The sequence below is a fragment of the Microtus pennsylvanicus genome, chromosome 14, assembly GCF_037038515.1.
Source record: "Microtus pennsylvanicus isolate mMicPen1 chromosome 14, mMicPen1.hap1, whole genome shotgun sequence".
Taxonomy (NCBI): domain Eukaryota; kingdom Metazoa; phylum Chordata; class Mammalia; order Rodentia; family Cricetidae; genus Microtus; species Microtus pennsylvanicus.
The window spans coordinates 28,353,768-28,375,439 of record NC_134592.1 but is presented as its reverse complement, the minus strand read 5'-3'; the positions used below and the strand labels follow the sequence as shown (position 1 = coordinate 28,375,439).

Below are 21,672 nucleotides of genomic sequence, written 5' to 3'. Positions count from 1 at the left end.
GCTAGTTCTGCCTTCTCTAAGAGCTCTACAATAAATACTTCTAAACTCACCCTCTATGGTCTGTGGATTTCATCTTGAATCCATGAGACAAGAAACTAAAGTCACCGGCTTGGGATAGCTTTAATGGCCATTGGGTTTACAAAACCCTAGCCCACCTGAACCAGCTGCTTTGAGGTCCTTATCTTACAAATTTGAGGAATGAAACTTATGGACCATAGAAGGTGAATCTTAGAAAGCCAGTTCTGCTAGGCTGGCTAGGATGACCCCCAACTCCTGAGCAAAAGTGATCCTATTTCAACTGGGATGACACATACGCCTCCAGCCAGGCTCACATCGCTAACAGTGATTACATATCGTTCAAACAATGAGAACTACAAGTTTTAAAGCAGAACAGTGTTCTGCCGATAATTTGTCTATGTTGAGCATTTCTAAAAGCCTCTGTAGATCAAGTCTAACTTACACTTGAGCAGGTTCACAAATAGTAACTGTACTGGGAGGTGGGACACCCCTTTAATCCCAGCCCTTGGGAGGCAGAAGTGGGCGGGTATCTGCGAGTTTGAGACCAACAAGTTTAAGGCTAGCCAAGGCTACACAGTGAGACCGTCTTCATAAAAAGGACTCCTCAAGATCTCATAGCTAGCACATATGCAGAATGCAGACCCAGAAAACTGGACTCTGGGATGTACACTTGAGTGTGCAGGGCATGCGCCCACGTGCACAGAGGCCAGAATAGGCTACTGGGTGTCTACTTCTACCACTCTTCACACTATTGCCTTGAGACGGGGCCTCTCACTGGCCCCAGAAACTCTTTTTCTGCTAGGCTGGCTGGAAGTTATTGGAATCCACCTGCCTCTGTCCCCCAAATGCTGGGATGATAGCTCTGTATGTGAGTGCTGAGGGATTCAAATTTACTTCCTCATGCTCACAGAGCAAGTGCCCTTACCCACAGAGTCAATCTCACCAGGTATAGACAAGCTTCGTCTTTTGAAATACATTTCTTTTAGTTAAAACAACAAGAAAATGAAACAAAAATCAACAATTTCTGAGCAATGGCATATCCCCCTGCTCCACATTGTTTTAGAAATTAATCCCCCTCAGGAAAGGGTCTCACTATGTAGACTTGACTGGCTTCTAACTCATAGAGATCCTCTACCTACCAAATGCTGGGCTTAAAGGCATAGACCACTAAGTCTGGCTGCCCCAATTCTTTTAAATCAGTAAATACCCCCCCAAAAAAAACCCCAAAACCAACAACAAACCCCTGAAACTTGAACTACTTTTGGTCCTAAGTGTATTACATAAGGTATACTCAACGCATATTACCAAGAATGTTAGCAAAAACACTGAAATTCATCGATAAGAGAGTATTTATTCAAAAATAAATTCACTTTTGTAAGATTTTTTTCTCACTTGCTATTTCATTAGATCTTCGATGTGAATTCCGAGACACAATATGCCTGGAGCGGGCTGAAATTTTTGAAAACCAATAGAATAAAGTGAGAAGAGATATTTTCTTGTAAATTAGGCAGAAATAAAGTCTTCCTAAGAAAAGTGCTTCCTGTACCCAGACCATCAATTTGACACATGCTCAGATTTGTTGGAGTTCTTCAACTATAATCAGCACTTCAGAACTGTAGCTCTAGCATTATGTGGTCATTAAGCCTGGCAGAAAATCACAGCTTTTGCTCTGAAAGCTAGAACAAAATGCCTTCTTCCCAGAACAGTCACTCCCCTCGAAGCATCCCCGGCATTTTCAGATTAGCTGGCCGGTTCAGTTTCATTTCCAAATGAACTGCTCTGATGCACCAGGACATACGAAACCTTTGATAATCAATTAAGACTATCAAAGCCACCAGCCAACAGATGTCATAACACCCAAAGGCTCCCATGTGTAGAAATCATGTCTGCTCTCCCCACTCTGTAAACCGGGGAAAGGCCCCAGAGCACATCTATAACCTCTCAGAAGGGGCAGTAGCTAAAATTCTACCGGGCAAGCCACCACTGTCCGGCTCCAGACAGAAAGAAAGGTATTCTAGTCTCTTGGAAAACTATCTTAGTGTGCATCTCACCAATTTCAGAGAGGACAAAACCAAGAACAAAATCCTTTACTAGCAACAGCAAGGCTAGCCTTCAATAGCAGAATTCATAAAGACCAGCTGAAAATAGAAACAAACAAAACAAACCCCCAAACAACAGAAACAACAAGGAAAATCCCAGGGCTATGTTGGAGCAAGGCAGGGAGGGTCTTCTTAGGTGCTCATTTTCTATACCTAACAGGATGGGCAGAGGCATGGCAAACACGGAGAGACACAGTGCAAACAGCTTCGGGGAAGATGTTAAGCAGTGTTTCTATTCAAAGACACTATAAACACACCTGGAAGTGGACTGAGAAAAAGGAATCGACCTCATCTATAAGGCCGACACGAAAACCATGCATGAAAGTGCTACAAGGGGTGGAGAGGCGGCTTGATAGAGTGCTGGCTGCTCTTTGCAGAGAACTCAGGTTTGGGTCCCTGGGCCCAAATAGTGGCTCACAACCACCTGTAACTCCAGGTCCATGGGAATACAAGGCCCTCTTCTGACCTTCAAGGGCACTCTATGCATGTGGTACACATATAAAGGCAAACACCCACACATATAAAATAAAAGAATCTTAAAAATCAAAGACAACAGTAACTGGGTACAAAAATGATGTTGTTCATTCAGAATGTCAGAGCATGGTTAGGAAATGAAGGAATACTTGAAGGGATGAGAATACTGGGAAAAAGAAAAAGGCTTAATGAAAGCAGAGAGAGATTCTGTTTTGTTTTTCAGACAGTTTCTGTGTAGCCCAGCCGTCCTGAAACTCCCTGTGTAGAAAGGCTGAACTAGAGATCCTCCTGCCTCTATCAAGGAAATTTGTTCTTTAGAGACAAATCAGCAGTACGACCATTCCAAATCATTCTTTGCTTATACTCCTAGAAAAGTATGTCATATCATGATCAGGCATGAGCTAACACAGAGGACATACACCAGCACAGGAGACCCCACCGGGTTGTTCCCTGAAACAAAGTTATTCCCACTGTTGGAGGTGGGGCGAGAGTGGACACAACTCAAACACAAAACCCCGATTCTACCCCTTACAAAGATTTCAAATTTTTATTTATTATTATTAGTATGTATCTGTGTATACGTGACAGAAAGAGAGATGAACAGAGCACAGTCACATGTCACAGTGCTTGCAAAAGTTTCAGGGACAGATTTTTCTTTCCACTGTGGGTTCTGGGAATTGAACTGAAATTGTCAGGTGTCAGGGGTGCTGTTGCCTGCTCCTTCCATTCGATCTTACCTTCCCATTGTTGTTCATGGGCTGGAAGGCCTACATCTATAAAAAATGTACGCTAGTTCCTTTTGTACAAGTTCAATAGTTCAATAGTTCTGCACAATATGAAGCAAAAGCAGTGATTCTCTGCTGATCACAAACCGTGACGATAAGCAAGAGTAAAGTCTTGGGAGGAAGAACATGCTTCCAGAACTTACCACCATTATTTCTGTCGCACTGCTGCTAACAGTCCTCCTCCGGGGTTTACATCTATTTTACAAGTGCTCAATAATAAATTTCAGCCCGATTTACCTCTAACAAGCGCGGAATCCAGCCTTTCCGGTACCCGTACGGGGGAGGCTCCCTTCGTGAAGAGACCAAAGAGGTCTGCCGTGATCTCTGAGATCTTGCTCTTTCTTCAGCTTCAAGTTGGTCCTGAGACAGCTGAGTGGGCGCAGGTAAAAAGCTACAGGGGATCAGGATTAAATACCAAGTACAGAATTAAAAACAAAACACATTTATTACAATTTTTCTTTGCGCAGTCAACAAATTTTTCAATGATTTATAGAGGCATTCAACACTTACCACTTCCTTAGGTGTGGAAAGGAAGTACTCAGAGACATACAGTGGAAACCCCTTGACTGTGCCAAGGGCAAACAGTTGTCCAGAATTAAAACCTAACAGGTACTTTTACACAAGTGACAAGATACCGAATTCTGTACTTCCATACTTTACACAGAAGCCAACCTCCAGTGCACTGTCTCCTAAAAATTCTTCTTGATTTTTGTTTTTAACAAGGTCTAGTTAGGTAGCCCAGGATGGTCTTGAACTTGCCACCCTCCGGCCTCAGCCTCTAAAGTTCTGAGTTTATAGATAAATGGTAACACTACTGTGCTTTTTTTTTGGGGGGGGGGCGGGGAAGACAGGGTCTTACTGTATATCCCCAATGCTGGGATTAAAGGATTAAAGGCATGAACTATCAGGGCTGCACAAAAGTTGTATCCTGGCCATATTCTCTTTACCCCACTCCCAACTCAAAAACTGTTCAAACAGTAGAATCCTGAACACGTAGCTACTTACTATTTAGTCAAAGATCCTTCTTACTAAATTCTTCCTAAACTTCTTGTATTGTAAACATTACAAAGCTTATCCAAAGTACACACACACACACACACACACACACACACACACACACACACAAAGATTATCAGTAGGTAAATAGATATTTTAAAGGAAAGACAGAAGTCAAGTTCTTTGTTAATTTCTGGCTAATAAACATACTCGAATAAGCAGGAAAGCTTAATTATTTATTCAAAAATTACACACTGATGACTTGGTGCAAGATACATTCTAAGTAGACACTGAGAATACACACTCAGAAAGATTTATGTAGTCTTCCAAGGAAAGACAATCACACACATGCAAATACAAACTACAGAAACAGGAGGGGATAAGGAAAGGGGCAGAGCCGTGACAGCATACATCAGTACAATCAAATCCAGAGGGAGACTTTACAAGTTTAAAACCCACCCATGCAACTTAAAAACACAAGAAGTTACCTGCTCTGAACCACTGTCCCCATCTTCAAAGGTTAGAGATCTACTTCATAGGCATTACATGAAAACATCCACAGAGCAGTCAGCAGTGCCACTGTTTGTTCCACAGATGCTCGACTGTTTGGTGCTATCCTGAATCCCCCAGCGTGGGTTGGCCATGTGTACACCACCTATCTATCCGTACTGCAAACATCTAGTCAATTACCCATCCTCTTACCAGACTGAGCAACCTGAGGACAGGACCACACCTTCTGCTTCTTTTGTCCCCCACTGTCCAGGCCTCGTCTGGTAACACAGATTCCTTCAATGCCCACAAGAGATTGCTCTGCCCTTTGCTTTCACCGTCTAACATCCTTGCCTTTACTTACACAAGCCATCTCGAAACCTCTACTCCTGTTATTCCCTTTGCCATAAAACAGTAAAGTGACTTCTCTGGAATGTTTCAAGCTTCCCTACTGTGAGTGTGTGCGCTCTTTTGAACTTTAAGTCCTGGCTTTGCACGAGATTGTCAAGAACGTGTGGCAGACGAGTGCTTTGCCAGCTGAGCCACCTCCCCAGCCCCTTCAGAATGCTTCCATAGAACACTCTCTCCTTGGTCTTCGAGCCGTCTGCACCTTACTTAGTACGCACGTCTCCACTCAATTACTAGAGATATTTTCGAACTACCCTGTCCAAATCAAAATAGCTACTATTCTACAAATTTTAACATTACCTTTTCCTTTCATCTTTTAATTTTATGAGATAGGGTCTCACTATGTAGTCCAGGCTGACCCCAAATGCAAGAGATCTGCTTGTCTCTACCCCAGAGTGCTAGGATTAAAGGTATGTACCACCACACTTAGCAAAAATTACATTTTTATTTAGTTTGTGTAGGGACGGGGGGGGGTATGTATGCCATGGCACCGTCTCAACAGGACAACTTGTGGTTGTCAGTTCTCTTTCCACCATGTGGGTTTCTTGGATGGAACTCCTATCTTCAAGCTTGGCGGGTGCTTTTATTCACTAAGACATCTCCTGTTGGCCCCGTACCCCAAACATGTAAGCTTCATTCTAATGCCTTAACCTTGTCATATTATCTGAATGCATTGTTGCTTGTTTTTTTCTCTCACGTAACTCTCTTAATGTAAGTAAGCTCTGTGAGGACAGAAGGTATAAGGGCACAGGAAGCTTACCTTACCACCTCACCAAATAATCAACAAGCACGTGACACTAGGCACGTGAAGTTCTTTTCTCATTCGCCAAGCAAATAAGTGATGCTTTGAATGACTAGCTAGGCACTTCTTAATTTGATTCAGATCCCAGAGATTGAGAACTCAATCCCACAAAACTGCCTGTTTCCAATGGCAAGCCTAAGACTTGGTCACCAGTACTTTTGTTTCACTGGCTACAAACTAGGGTTTCTCTGTGTAACAGCCCTGGCTGTCCTCGAACTAGCTATGTAGTCCAGGCTAGCCTCAAACTTACAGAAATCTGCCTGCCTCTGCCTCCCGAGTGCTGGGATTAAAGGTGTGCGCCACCATCGTCCGGCCTACTGTTCTAAGTATTAGATATTCTCTTCAGGTTCAGTATAGAGATGTGCTGCGATGGATTCTGGTGGCCCCTGGCAGCAGAAGTTGCTGAAATATGGTGGAGCCACAGCAGCCAGCAGAACTGAGCAATACCTTACATTAATAAACTTGCAGGGGAGAAGACTCCGAGCTAAGCAGTGAGTGAAGGGATAAGGCGTGGCTGATCTCTACAGATGCTGCCTCTGGGACCTAACACCCTCCCCTTCCCCCCCTTGGATTAGATTTATTTTAAGGATAGTTCATGAAACTAAACAAGCAAACAAAACCCCATTAAAACAGACAAAAATCCCAACATATTCGTTTGTTCACCATTTTTTAAAAATATAGGTTTACATCATTTTCATGTGTATGAGTGCTTTGCCTGCCTGCATGTATGTATGTATGTATGTATGTATGTATGTATGTATGTCTGTCTGTCTACACACCACATACATGACTAGTGCCTCTAGAGACTGAGAGAGAGTCAGATCCTAACCTATAGTTACAGATGGTTGTGAGCCACTATGAGGTTACTGGGACCTGAACCAGTGCTCTTAACCACTGAGCTGTTTCTCCAGCCCACACTTGCTAGTTTTTATAAAGGATATTTTAAAAACATACTAACGAACGCCAACTGAAAGCTCTGTAGTCCCCAAGCTTGTCCATTTTGAGACTTCATATCATTAAGCACACAACACACACCATATCCTGGCGCTGTTCTTGAGTGCATTCATTTCAAATCCCACTTTTCCCCTCGTAACCCTACCAATCCCTACCACAGGGCCTGAAGAACCCTCAAATGTCTGCTACCTGTAACATTTACAGGCTGCATGACTCACTCACTTTTTTTTTTTTGTACTAAGGCTAATACTACACAAATAAGCATTTTCTGTTGGTTCTAATTTCATTTCCGTTGTGGTTATTAAAATTCTCTGGCCAAAAAAAAAAAAATTAAAGGAGGAGGGGCTTATTTGGCTTACAATTCCAAGTCACAACTTACCAAGGAATTGTCAAGACAGGAACTCAAAGGCAGCGAGATTTCACTCACCAATCAAAGCATGAGAGACTTGCTTTCTTACAGAGAGGTAAGCAGGGAGGGAGGGAGGAAGACAGGCAGTCTGTCAGTCAGGCAGGCAGGCAGGGCACCATATGAACTGCTTGCTGGCTGGCAGACTGGCTTATGCTCATCTGGCTTTAACGGTTCAGGACCACTCGTGTAGAGGATGGTGCTGCCCATAGTGGTTTGGCTGGTCCTGCATGTCTTAGCTAGAAAAACAATCCCTACAGACACCTACAGGTCAATCTGGTCTAGACAAATTCTCATCTGATATCTTTTTACCAGATGTGTTAAGTGGGTAGGTTGGCTGTTTTTGTTTTCTTCTTTCGGAACTTAAACCAGCATCACAGACCAGGTTGGCCTTGGAATTCACAGTCCCTCCTGCCGGCACTGTTTTCATCTGCGTGTCACTTATCCATCTTCCCGGTGCCAAAAAATACATTTCGTTCTGTATCTACAACCTCGAGGACAAACCAGGACAACAAACAGTAATTCCCGTGACCAAAACACTTTTAGGACTCGGACTGTTACAAGCCAGGACATATATGAGCAGTGGGTTAAACAGGTGAAAGACAACATCCAAAAATGAATACTTGCTTAACACCCAATAAGACTTTTCCTGCTGAGTTCGCATGGAAAGTTTTTCCACTCGGAGCAACTAGGAGTTATATAACTTTTGGGAAATTTCCCACTTAGTATCTTTTTCTTAAAAGATGGGAGCACTTTACATACGGTAACCAAGGCAACCAAGAGCAGCAAAAGTCGGAGGTGGTTCTATGTACAAAAGAAATTCTAAGGTCCAAAGTTATAGCGCAGAGCAGCGGAGCACTTAGCAAACAGCAGCCCCTACTGTTGCCAATTTAAAAAATTTTTTGGTCGGTTCCGGGACATTCCCAACTCTTTTTGCTCTTTGCAAAATCTTTGTTTCGGAAAAAGAAAGGAAAGGGCAAAGCCCAGAGCATACAAGCGGTTGGAAAGCCACGCACAAGACCGGCGCGCTTTGCTCAGCAGGGATAAATCAGCCGCTGCTTTCTACCGCGCCTCGCGTCCGCCTCAGCTGGGGTCCGCAGGGCGCTCGCCAACCTACCGCGCTGCTTACGCGAAGCACACGTGAGCTCTTCAGCGCGAGGCCACGCCGTGGCTCTGGGCCCCGGGGAAAGGGCGAACTCAACCCGGGAAGCCTCTAAGGAAAGACCCCGGCTTTGTCGCGGCCTAGTCGCCAAGGAAGCCAGAGAGTAGTTCTAGCCATGGTCTCGGCCAAGGTACTACTGCGCCCCAGGCCAGGTCACTGCCCGCACAGTCCGGGCAGAAAAAAGGAAAAGATGGGTACTTCCAGACCCTTCCGTATCGAGGACCCAAATCAACAACCCACCTGGTGAGCGCCATCTTCTTCCGCTTCTTCCAGCGCAAGCCACAGCGTCGCGGGGCGGTTCTTGCCCGGGAACGAGGAACACGAAGGAAGAAGTGCTTACTGCGCAGGCGTTTTGGCCGAATGGCCCTATGGGCTTTGTAGTTTTTTGGGCGGGAATTCTGCCGGTCTCTCTCAAGGAAAGAAAGTTGCCCTCAGCAACTGCCCTAACGAAGGAAATTCCTTACATTTATAGATTTTACAGGGGAGATGCTCTCTGAGTTTAGCATATTAGTAATGGTACAAGATAGGATATAAACCGGGCGGTGGTGGCGCACGCCTTTAATCCCAGTACTCAGGAGGCAGAGGCAGGAGGATCTCTGTGAGTTCGAGGCCAGCCTGGTCTACAAGAGCTAGTTCCAGGACGGGAACCAAAGCTACAGAGAAACCTTGTCTTGAAAAAACAAAAAACAAAACAAAAAGATAGGATATAAATTTGGAAGCTAATACTATTATCTACCCCCACCTTAAGAGTGCTACATCTAGGAGCTTAACCGTATGGAATTAGGATGTAAAGACTGATCCTCCTCTATATAGCGGCCTCTGTACTTATAGTTGATAATTCAGTTAACAGTCACCTAGCTTATTATTTAAAAATGAATTGTTTAAAAACAGATGTGTGTGTGTGTTTAAAAAACAGATGTGGAGGGAGCAGAGAAGGTGCTGGAAACTAAAATCAAGGATCTCAGATTTAATTCGGTAGATAATTTGGAGCTGATGGAGAATTTTATGTAGAAAGCCTGGGTGAAAGAGAAGGATAAGAAAGACAATTTTTTCTTTCCGAGACAGAGTTTATTTGTGCAATCCTGGCTGTTCTGGAACTTGTTCTATAGACCAGGGTGCTTTGAACTCAGAGATCGGCTTGCCTCTGACCCCCGTATTAAAGGCATGTGTCACCACACCTGACTCAAGGAAGACAATTATTGAGGCAGTCTGGGTTTCTATGGTAATGAGAGACAAAAGATATCACTGAGGACAATGTTAAAATAATTAATGTGGGAAATCAGTAAATCATAGTCCAAAACCTGGGATGTAGGATTGAAAGCAAGAGATGGAAGTGTTTTTGTAGACAATTCTCTTTCCCACGGAGGCATATCATTTGGGTACTTGCATCATGGTGACCCCTCATTGCCCTAGGGTTGTAGAGAAAAAAGCAATTTTTATGACAATGCAATTAAGAAAGGAGATCTGTGAAGCTGATCTGGGGACTCAGTGGGTAAAGGCTCTTGCTGCTGAGCTTTATCTGAGTTCAGACCCAGGACCCACTTGGCTGAGGGAGAAAACTGACTCCCTCAAGTTGTTCTCTAACCGCACGGGCGCTGCGGCAGTTCCACCCACACATGTATCACGGGCAGTGCTTTTGTTTAGTTATGTGGGTGTGGGTTTGGTTCTCCTGTCCTGGGTCTTCACGTGTCTCCTCACCTCATCTGCTGTAGATTCTGGTAAGTCGCCAAGTTGTCTGTGTCTCAGCCCCTAGCGGATGTACAAGAGCGAAACAGAAGACCTAACTTCCCTCTATCTCAGTTTTACTCCCTGGAAAGGTAGAGTTTTCAGGAAGTTTTAACGAGCTAACGGGGGCTGAGGAGAGGGCTCACTCAGTGGTGCTCAGGGCTCAAGCATGAGACCCTGAGTTCAATTCCCCACTCTTTAAAAAAAAAAAAAAGGTGGCATAATATGAATAAACCTCACCAGCATAGCTTTGCGGCGCTTTGATGCTCAATAGCATGGGTTCTTGCCCCACACAGGACATCCAGAACAGCCCTGCATGAGGAGTGTCTCTGTGCTAACAGATGTTGGCACATCTCCAATTCCACCGGCAGGTAAAGCCTGAACTCCCTGCCCACAGGGAGGTGGTGGACAGCAGCCTTACCATAGCGAAAGCCTTCAAAGGGTTTACTGAACTCTGGAGTCCACACATACGTTGAAGTCTAAGAATTGAGATCAGTGACTTATGGCGGAGAGGGGTCAGTGCGATCTGATGCTCCATTCCTGCAGGTAGGAAGAGGATGTGTGTGCTCTCAAAGGGAAGCGGGGACACGGCTCCAGGTTTCACATGTGGGCGTTGATGAGATGGCCACACTTTAAACGAAACCACCAAAGCAGAATGAAAGCTCAGGTTCTGAAACGGAAGCTTAGGAAAGGGACTGCAAAGCTGCAAGGCTGTGTGGCACATTCTTTGCTGTAGATTTAAATGGATCCTGATGCTGCTATTGTAGGTCTGGGGTCCTGGTGCGCTCCTTATTGAGGCTTTAATCATGTTCTCTGGTACAAGGAAGAGCTTTTCTGGCACGCTGCTTTTTTTTTCGGTGTCTTTCACAGACACTTCCAATCTCTGTCTCTCTGTCTCTCTCTCTGTCTCTCTCTGTCTCTCTGTCTCTCTCTCTCTCTCTCTCTCTCTCTCTCTCTCTCTCTCTCTCCCTTTCAAGACAGAGTTTTTCTGTGTATCACTGGCTGTCCTGGAACTCACTCTGTACACCAGGCTGGCCTCAAAAAGAGATCTCTCTGCCTCTGCCTCCCAAGTGGTAGGGTTAAAGGCGTGTGCCACCACAGCCAGGAGAGAGACAAATTTTTAAAACTCAAGGGAAGACAGAAAAATCTAGAATGTGATAAATTATGTAAGACAACTGACTTCAACTCTTCAGAAACGTAAATGCAAGGTTGGAGAGATGGCTCTTACCGGGGAAGAGGGCTTGCTGTTTTCATAGACGTCCAGAATCGGGTTCCGAGTGCCCACACTCAGCAGCTCCCTCACAACTGCCTGTATCTCTAGCACAAGCGATCTGTTGGTCTCCCGTGTGCATACACGCACACGGCACACACACAGAGAGAATATGTCTCTATACTCATAAACTTATATATACCCATGAGTAAAAAAAAATAAAAATGAGCCGGGCGGTGGTGGCGCACGCCTTTAATCTCAGCACTCGGGAGGCAGAGGCAGGCGGATCTCTGTGAGTTCGAGGACAGCCTGGTCTACAAGAGCTAGTTCCGGGACAGGAACCAAAAAGCTACGGAGAAACCCTGTCTCGAAAAATCAAAAAAAAAAAAAAAAAAAAAGAAAAGAAATCTTTAAAAAGGCAAACTTGAAGGAGACAAAAGTGGATTAGTATTAACTAGGACTGGAGCCAGGCGGTGGCGGCGCACGCCTTTAATCCCAGCACTCGGGAGGCAGAGGCAGGAGGATCTCTGTGAGTTCGAGACCAGCCTGGTCTACAAGAGCTAGTTCCAGGACAGGCACCAAAAACTACAGAGAGCCATCTCTTTAGCTCAAAAACAGGGTTTTGTTTTGTTTGTTTATTTATTTATTTATTTTGGGTTTTTCGAGACAGGGTTTCTCTGTCTTGGGTAGGAGAAGCATGGCATCTGCCTGACTTTGCTTTCTTCCTCCCAGAATTCTGTTCTGTCTACTCCACCCACCTAAGGGCTGGCCTATTAAAAGGCCAAGGCAGTTTCTTTATTGACCAATGAAAGTAACACATAGACAGATGACCCTCCTACATCATTTACCCACTGAGTCATCTTGGTGACCCTTCATTTGAATTCTTTTTTTAAAACTTTTATGATGGCCAGATGGTGGTGGCACAGATCTTTAATCCCAGCACCCAGGAGTCAGAAGCTGCTGGATCTCCATGAGTTCTGTTCTACAGAACAGTCAGAGCTACACAGAGAAACCCTGTCTCTAAAAAAGCAAAACAACACAAAAACCGCAACCAAAAACAAAGCAACAAAAGCAACACCCTCCTATAGTCATACAAAAGAGAAAACCAAAGAAATTTGTTTAATTTAAAATTTTTATGTATGGCTGTTTTGCCTTCATATATGTCTGTGTGTGCACTGTGTACTGTGCGTATGTCTAGTGAGGCCAGAAGTGAGATCTCCTGGAACTGAAGTTGCAGACAGTTGTGAGCTGCCAAGGGATGCTGGGAACTGGCCCTGGGTCCTCTTCAGCTCTTCCTAGCTTTTTTTTTTATTTTTTAAATTGTAGGCATTTTATTTGGCATTGAGTTGCCTATAATTTTTCTTGGAGACAGTTGTTATCTTTACACTCTAATGTGCTCTTACTCACTCACAAGTGTGCTAGGTTTTGACTTATTAAAATCTTCCATCACCCCTCCCCCCACATCTTCCATATCTTCCAATAACATTCTGAAGTTGACTTCCCGTAGATTGTACACATTTCTCAGGATATGAATCCTTAGGGGTTTCATCTTTTCCTCTATCATGAGTATAATCTGCTTTTATATGAATACTAAGCATAACAGTAATTTTTATCAAGTTAGCCAAAAATGTTCTGAAGTGTGAAGAATCGAGTTTTGACTGCAGAAGGCTTAGAGTTGGGGTCCCTTTGCATTGGCTGAGACTCGATCTGGTACCTCCTGTGGACTGAGCTGTCCTTCGAGTGGGCGAGTCGGAGAGAAGTGTTTCTATTGTCTGCGTCCTCACAAGCTCCGAGAGTTCCTGTTTAAAAACTCCGTGGCACCTGCAGACCCCATTTCTTCCCAGATTTAATTATTCCCTTGGAACACTGGCTCTAATCCTAAGGGGATGTGAAACACAAGGATCTAATGGGGGTGAAGCGTTAGGTCCAAGATAATGATTCCTTTTCTATTGAATAGCTTGGCGGGAAACAATTAACCCCTTGCTCTGAGCCCTGTCCTTTATTTTGATCATTTTCGTTACTAGCAAGTGTTCTGGGGTTCAGAAGAAAGCCGTCTGAGGTATCTGAGGCCGCTCATTTACTGTCCTTTCCCTTTTGTGAAGTAATAAGATAGATACCCTGTTCCATCAGCCTGTGCCTGCCTGTGATCCGAGGATCTGTAGCGGTAAGGTGTAGATGGCTATGGTTTAATTACCCTGAAGGGGAAAACGGTGATACGGTAATATTGGTTAATGGGCTGACAAGATGGCTCTGCAGACAAAGGCACTTGCTGTTGAGCTTACAGCCTGAGTTTGATTCCAGAGATTCCCAAGATGAAAGGAGAGAATAGAGGGTTGAAGGTTTCCCTCTGATCTCCACACAAGCTTTCGTGGGTGGGTACCTGCTGGGGATCCAGAGCTCGCTTCTGCCCTCTATTGGTACCAGGCACATATGTGATGTACAGACAGCAAAACATCCATACACACACAATTTTTTTAATTAAATAATGTTTTTACTAATTAAATTTATTCATTTATTTTAACCCTATCTTAGTCAGGGTATACTATTTCTGTGAAGAGACACCATGATCACGGCAACCCTCATAGAGAAAGCATTTAATTTGAGGGTGGCAGAGGTTCAGTCCGTTATGATTGTGAAGGGGAGCATGGCAGTGTGCAGGTAGACCTGGTGCTGGAGCAATAGCCTAGTGTCCTACATCTTACAGACAACAGGAAGTTGACTGATTGTCATACTGAGGGAAGCTTGAGAAAAAGAGAGCTCAAAGCCCGCCACACAGTGACACACTTCCTCCAACAAGTGCTACTTCTGTTGGGGGCCATTTTCATTCAAACCACCCCAGAGCCCAACCACAGTTTCCCCTCCCTCCTCTCCTTCTCTCCTCCTATTTCTTCTCCCCACCTCCCCTCCACACCCGCTCTTTCTATAACCAGTATTTTATTGGGCTATGTATGCACGTAGGTGCATGTAGAGGTCAGAGGGAACTTTCGGGAGTCAGCTCTCTCCACCTACTGTGAGGATCCTGGGGTTCAAACTCAGGTCATCAAGTTTGGTAGCAGGTGTCATTTCCCACCGAGTTATCTCATCGGCCCAGCAAAAAATAGTTTTTATTTCTTCTGTTTGCTTGTTTTTATTTCTCTTACAACAAGATCTTGTTATGTAGTCCAAGCTGGGATGAAACTCAATTTTTTTTTCCTCTCAGCCACTCAAGTGTTGGGATCCAGGCATGCACCATGACTCCCAGCTGGTTTCTGCTTTATTTATTTATTTTTTAATATTTATTTATTATGTATACAATAGTCTGTCTGTATGCCTGAAGGCCAGAAGAGGGCGCCAGATGGTTGTGAGCCACCATGTGGTTGCTGGGAATTGAACTCAGGACCTTTGGAAGAGCAGGCAATGCTCTTAACCACTGAGCCATCTCTCCAGCTCCTCTGCTTTATTTTTTTAAAATATTTATTTATTATGTATACAATATTCCGTCTGTGTGTATGCCCGCAGGCCAGAAGAGGGCACCAGACCCCATTACAGATGGTTGTGAGCCACCATATGGTTGCTGGGAATTGAACTCAGGACCTTTGGAAGAGCAGGCAATGCTCTTAACTTCTGAGCCATCTCTCCAGCCCCCCTGGTTTCTGCTTTAAAGGTCAGGGTCCTTCTCAGGTGGTACCTGATGCTTGGGAGCACAACCAGGTGCTGAACATGTAGAGACTGCTTCTTGGTGATGTCGTATACCACTTATGGGTGGGGCCTAGTAGGACCTGCAGATGTTTGGGTGGTGGGTGACATAAGGATCTGGGAAGGTCTAGAGAAAGTAGAAGCAACTTCTGTTATTTCTTTTGTCTACTGATCTAATCTTGAACTTCCTTGTCTAGACTGCTTCTGGTGTGTGTGTGGGGTAGTGTCTCTGAAGACCTACTTATTGCAGAGAAAGACCATTTTGAGAGCCCTGCCTATGACCAAGCCCTTTCTGGCTCCAAGTCCAACTGCACTTAATCTCTGGGATCTTTTTGGCTCCCCAGAGATGCTTCAAAATGCCATGAACACAAGCTCCCAATATTGGGAAACTTTTCTTTCACAACCTAGTTATACGGCAATAGTCACAATGGGTTATTTCTCCAGATGAAGGGCAGGAAACATTTCCAGGCTTTTTGGCATGTGCATATGTATAAGTGTATATGCATGTGAGTGGGTGTGTATGTCTTTGAAAGTACATACGCGTGCGGAGGTCTGAGGTTGACACTGGGTCTCTTCTTAGATCTTTCTTCTACTGACAGATGGAGGCAGGGACTCTTGCTAAACCACCATGTGCCAATAGGCCAGCATGGCCAGGCAGCTTATGTCGCACCCTCCCTGTATCCATCTCCTTCATACTGGAATCATAGGCAGGCTTCCAGGCCCACCCACATTTTCATGCGGGTTGTGGTGATCCATATTCTGGTTTTCATGCTTACGTAGTAAGCACACTATGCACTGAACCACCTGCCCATCCTGTTTTAGGTTTTTAAATAATAGAAACTAGCTTCTCAGGTTGAAGAGATGGCTCAGCGGTGAAGAGCACTGGCTGCTCTTCCAGAGGACCTGGGTTCAATTCCCAGTACCCACATGGCCAGCTCACAACCATCTATAGTGGGCTCTGCTGCCCTCTTCTGGCATGCAAGCATACATGCTGATAGTGCACTTATACACATAAACTAAATGAATAAATCTTAAATAGAAAGAAAGAAACTAGTTTCTCTGTGGCAGGCGGAATTCTCCCACTCTGTGACTCAGAAGACAACCAGCAGCTTTGCCATCCCTCTTGAGCCTGGCTTGCATGAGCAACGACTTTACCAATTTACCGTGGGCCAACTGGTCTCAGAGTCCTTGATGGGCCACGCTGGTGTCAAAAAGATACATTCGCTCATAGCTTCCTCGATGCCCTACAAAGAGACACTTGCTGCCAAGCTTGAAGATGAGAGTTTAATCACTACTAAAGTGGTGGAAGAAGAGAACCAGTTCCCACAAGTTGTCCTCTGACCTCCACGCGTGCAGTGTAGCGTGTTTGCCCACACGCATGTAACACACACATGCATACACGCACATTAAATAAACACACACGTAAAAAGAAGATAAAACCAGAAACACACAGCAACAGAAAATGAAACTCTGGTGGGGCATGTAAAATGGTGCAACTGTTTGGGGAAAGCACTTGGTAATTCCTCAAAATCTTAAAAACAAAAACACGTTTTTTTGAATAGATAAGTCAAATGTAGTAAGTCCGTATACTACAGTCTTTGCTGGTAAGAGGGAATGATGTATAGATACAGGCTCCAATGTATATGAACCTTGAAAATATTATGCTAAGGGGAAGAAATATGCCATGAAATTGTAGCTGCTGCGCCACTGCATTTATATTAGATGTTCAGAAGAGCTATATTCATAGGGAGTGTGGATTGGCAGTTTCCCGGGGCTGAGGTATGCAGGAAGCAGGGGCTGGAAAGGAGAGATGGCTCCTCGTGGGTGAGGGTTTCCTTTCGGGGTGATGAGAAGTAAAAAGCTCTAAAATTAGAAGATGATGGTTGTACATTGTGAATACCATATAAACCCCTAGACTTTGCATGTCTAAAGGGTGGACATTGCTGGGTGTGGTCTTTTATGGCCCTCCCCTTAGTCCTCTAGCATCACTGTCCTTTTGCTTCTTCTCCCACCATGTTCTTGAACCTCGGATGGAGTGATACAGATGCTCCAAGGCCAAGTACTCAACAGGCACTTAGTTTCAGCACTTTGACCTGTCGTGTGTCTCTGCATTAACCATTGGCCCCCGCAAACAACAACAACAGCAGAGTGTTTTCTCTGACATAGGTTGAGAGCAGCACTAGTCTATGGGTGTAAACATAAATATTTAGAAGGCAGTTGGATTACATCTCTGTTTAACAAAACACAGATTTCCCCACCAGGGCCTGTGACCTCCCCAGCCATACTGTACCAGGCATGTGTTCCCTCCCATGAACCAGGCCTCAGATCCAACCAGAAAGCGACTGGCCTCTCACTACTCTCGTTATTGCAGGATGTGCATGTCTTGCCTGGCACGCATTGTTGTAGTACACAGGGTCCTCAGCAGCATAAAGCAGTTGATAATCTTGTCTCCCTCCCAGCAGCCTGCACAGCACCTTCTGTGCATCAGGGAAGATGCTTCCAGCTCAGCTCTCGTTGATTTCACTGCTCTTTGTATCCAAAGCCTATGATGTCTTCAGCAATAGGTTCTCACCATCTAGTTCCATGTGGAGACCTAAATTCAACTCTGGGTGCCGTTCCTCAGGTATTGTCCATTTTTTGTTGGTGGCATAATATTTTTAATTTTGGGGGAATTTCATACAGTAGGGTTTGAGCACATTCACTTCCCACTCTCCCCATAACTGCTTTAAGATCTACTCCCACCTCCTCAACCCTTCCCCACTCCCCCACTCCCCCTTTTCTGAGACAGGGTCTCTGTAGCCCTGGCTGGCCTGGAACTCACTATTGACCAGGCTGGCATTAGACTCACAGAGATCTGTCTTCTTCTGCCTTTCCAGTGCTAGGATTAAAGGTTTGAACCACTGCAACTAGCTTTTTTTTTTTTTAAATAAACTAATGCATCTAATTCATGCAGCCCATGAACTTAAGAGTTCTGGGCCTTCCACTAGCGTGTGTGGTTGGCTTAGTGGGGCCATATCCCTAAAGAATATAGACTCTCCATTGCCATAGAAACCATTAACTATCAATAGCATCTCTGCCAGGGGTGGGTGCTCATGAACTCCTCCCCACTCCATGCTAGAACATTGACTGGATTGTTCTTGTGCAGGAAACCACAGCTGCTGTTATTTCACGAGTCAGTGCTTCTGTCGTGCCCAGACCACGCTGTTTTGTTCTGGTCCTTCCCAACATCTGGCTCCCACAATCTTTCCATCTCCACTTCAGAGATGGCTCACTGGGCCTTGGTAGCCAGGGGTGGGTGGGTTGATATTGATGCTGCATCTGTGACTGCACATGCCACGGTGTTTATTCTCTGTGCTTTGGCCACTTGTGAGTTTCTGCATCAACCATGGTTCGCTGCACAAAAAGCTTCTTCTGAGAGTGAGTCTCTTCCTGGGACTGGGGCTTGCCAAGGCTAGGTTGGCTGGGTTGTGAGCCCAGGGATCCATCTGTCTCTGCCTCTCTAGTGCTGGGATTACCAAGACTACCACCACACCCAGCTTTTACCTAAAGAATGCTGGGGGGTCAGACTCAGGTCTTCTTGTTTACATAGCAAGCACTGCACCCATCTTGTCATTCCTACCTTGGATTTCTTTTTCAATTTATGCGATGCATGTCTTTTTCTGCTACGGGATAATACTTCTGTACTCTGTGAAAATGTGTTGCTCTCATTGTTAATAAAAAGCTGGTTGATAGCTGGGCAGGATTTTGGGGGCAGAGAGAATGCTGGGAAGAAGAAGGACAGAGTCTGGGGGATCGTAAGCCAGACTTGGAAGAAGCAACATGGCAGTTCATAGATGATGCAAATAAGCCTCAGGGCAGCACCTAGATGAATAAAAATGGGTTAATTTAAGTTGTAAGAGCTGGCTGGAGATAAGCCTAAGTGTCTGGTCACTGAGAAAGTCCCCTTGCATTTTCCTAATTCTTTGTGAGACTTTTACATGTGGCTGGATACTAGTCCTTTATCTGCTGCCAATATCTTCCACTCTTTTGCTTGCCTTATTGCTCTCACAAAGATATCTTTTGGTAAACAAAATAATTTAATTCTGCGGTTAGCATACTTCTGGATATTTTCCATTGTGGTTGGCCTTCCTTGCATCTTGTTTGAGAAAGTCTTTCCTGTGCTAGCTCTTATCTTGTAGAAGCTTTATAGTCATCCCTTTTGCGTTTACATCAACTCCACCAGGTGGAATTGCATATTGTCTGTGATGCAAGATAGGACTCAGTCCAATTTCACTTTTTCTCCATGGATGTTCAGCTTTATCAGCAGTGTTTATTTAAAAACCTGTTCTTCCTCGGCTGATCTGCAGGGCCGTCTGCCATGTAGCAAGTATCCATATGTACAGATCTGTTTGGGGCTCTTAATTCCGTTCTTTACACTTAAAAAATTATTGTTTTATTTTATGTGTATGTTTTATGAATGTTTTCTCTGTATTTATATCTATATACTACATGCATGACTGGTGCCCATGGGAGCCTGGAAATGGAGTTACAGACAGTTGTGAGCTGCCATGTGGGTGCTGGGAATTAAACCTGGGTCCTCTGGGAGGGCAGCCAGCGCTCTTAACCATTGATGCATCTCTCCAGCCCAAGGTATCTTCAACTTGCTTTGAGACACATATCTCATTGAACCTGGAGCTTGCAAATTCAATGAGGTTGCCTGGCCAGCAAAGCCCCAGAGATCTCCCTGTCTCTGTCCCTTTAATGCTGGGATTGTGGGCCTGCCCTGTTATGCCTGGCTTTGAACAGGAGCCCTTGTGAGTAAACTCATGTCCTTGGAGTTGCATGGCAAGTACTTTACTGATGGAGTCATCTCCCTAGCTATGAACACATGTTTTTGACACAGCTCTTGAAAGACAGAGGCAGACAGATCTCAGTAAGCTCGAGGCCAGACAGGACTGGTCTACAGCTCGAGTTGCAGGACAGCCAGGGCTATGGAGAGAATAAGATTTAATTGGGTGGAAGTGGGAAAGGACTTTTTTCATCTGGAAGTCAAAGTAGGAACATGGGCTTCGGGTCACATCAGCTTTGCTCTAGTGATGCTAGCATAGGCAGGGCTCAAGCAGCATTCAGGGTCAGAGCCCAAAGAATTACAAAAATAGGCAGTGTGAGCTCTTCATCTCTCCAAGCGCTCCAGTGATGTTGGCTTGCCTTGGGGTATCTGTTGCTTGTAGCAGCTTAAAGCATCTGAATGGATCCAGGAACTATCGGCAATGCTCAGTGAAAACATTCCCTTCAAGTAAAGGAAAACCACTATCACTAAACTATTAATTTTATTCTTCTGGGAGCCAAACTACAATAGAGACAGTAATGGTGACAGTTATAGCTAACATTTGCCAGGACAAGAACAGTCTCTGGGAAAGAATAGCTAATACATCATAATTTAATCATCTCACTCAGTGGCCATGACCTCTAGGAAATGTGACTCTTGCTTGTTTGTCTATTTGTGCTTTTGAGACAGGGTCTCGTTTTGTATTCCTGATATTTTCCTGGAACTCACTATATAGCCCAGACTGGCTTGAACAAGAGGCAAAATGCCAGATTTAGCATCCCAAGTACTGGGCTCACAGTGTGGCCCACCAAAGAAATACCATTCTTTCCTCTGTTTTAGAGATGAGGAGACGGGCCCAGAGAGAGCCCTTAACGCCACCAACGTCATATAGCTGGTGGAAACTAAAGACAGGTGTGTCTGCCTTCCACACACTTACTAGCTGCTCTTTTCACTTAGGCTCTTTGTTAAATCTGGCAAATTAAAAGTGTTCAGAAGGTTGTTCTGAGTGCGAATTGATTCTATAACCAGTTACAGATTTCTTGCTGGTTGTGGCTGCACACCCTTAATCCCCGCATTCAGGAGGCAGAGAGTGAGACCCTGCCTCAAAAACAGAAAAACATTTTAGGGATAAGGGACATTTCCTCGTTACTCTCATTGCTGTTAGAGAAGTGTATAAAATCCTTTGTTTTTGAAGGAAGTTTGGCAGTATTTATTATGCACTTGAAAAATGTTTATATTTCCTCCCTTCCTCTTCTTTTTTTGAGACAAGGTCTTTGATGCAGCCCTGGCTGTTCTGTAACTCTCTATGTAGAACATGTTGGTTTCAAACTCACAGGGATTCACCTGCCTCTGCCTCCGAAGTGTTGAAATTAAGTGTTATATTCTCTTTTTAATATGGGGTGGGGGGAGATCTTTGCTGTGTTGTCAAAGCTGGCCCTGTCGTACTCCTGCCTCAGCCTTACACACACACACACACACACACACACACACACACACACACACACACACACACACACACACACACACACCATCAGTGCTCCCTCTAGTGGAGAATGCCGAGGATGTCCATAGCAGCAAACACTAGCAGCCGAGACAGGATTGAGGGGCTGGAAAGGTCGGCTCAGCGACTAAGAGGCCTGCTGCTCTTCCAGAGGACCCGAG

The 21,672-nt window shown here is 44.7% G+C and overlaps 1 protein-coding gene across 1 annotated transcript in view; it reads right to left on the bottom strand.

The window, feature by feature from the left end:
- Snw1 (SNW domain containing 1) overlaps positions 1-8,939 on the bottom strand; it is a 31,295-nt gene extending 22,356 nt beyond the window's left edge. The window contains exons 1-2 of the mRNA XM_075948314.1: positions 8,834-8,939; positions 3,614-3,767 (exon numbers count right to left, since the gene is read on the bottom strand). Coding sequence (XP_075804429.1) covers positions 3,614-3,767; positions 8,834-8,847 — 168 coding nt within the window. The 5' untranslated portion in view covers positions 8,848-8,939. The remainder of the gene's footprint in view (positions 1-3,613; positions 3,768-8,833) is intronic.
- Positions 8,940-21,672: the final 12,733 nt, after the last annotated feature.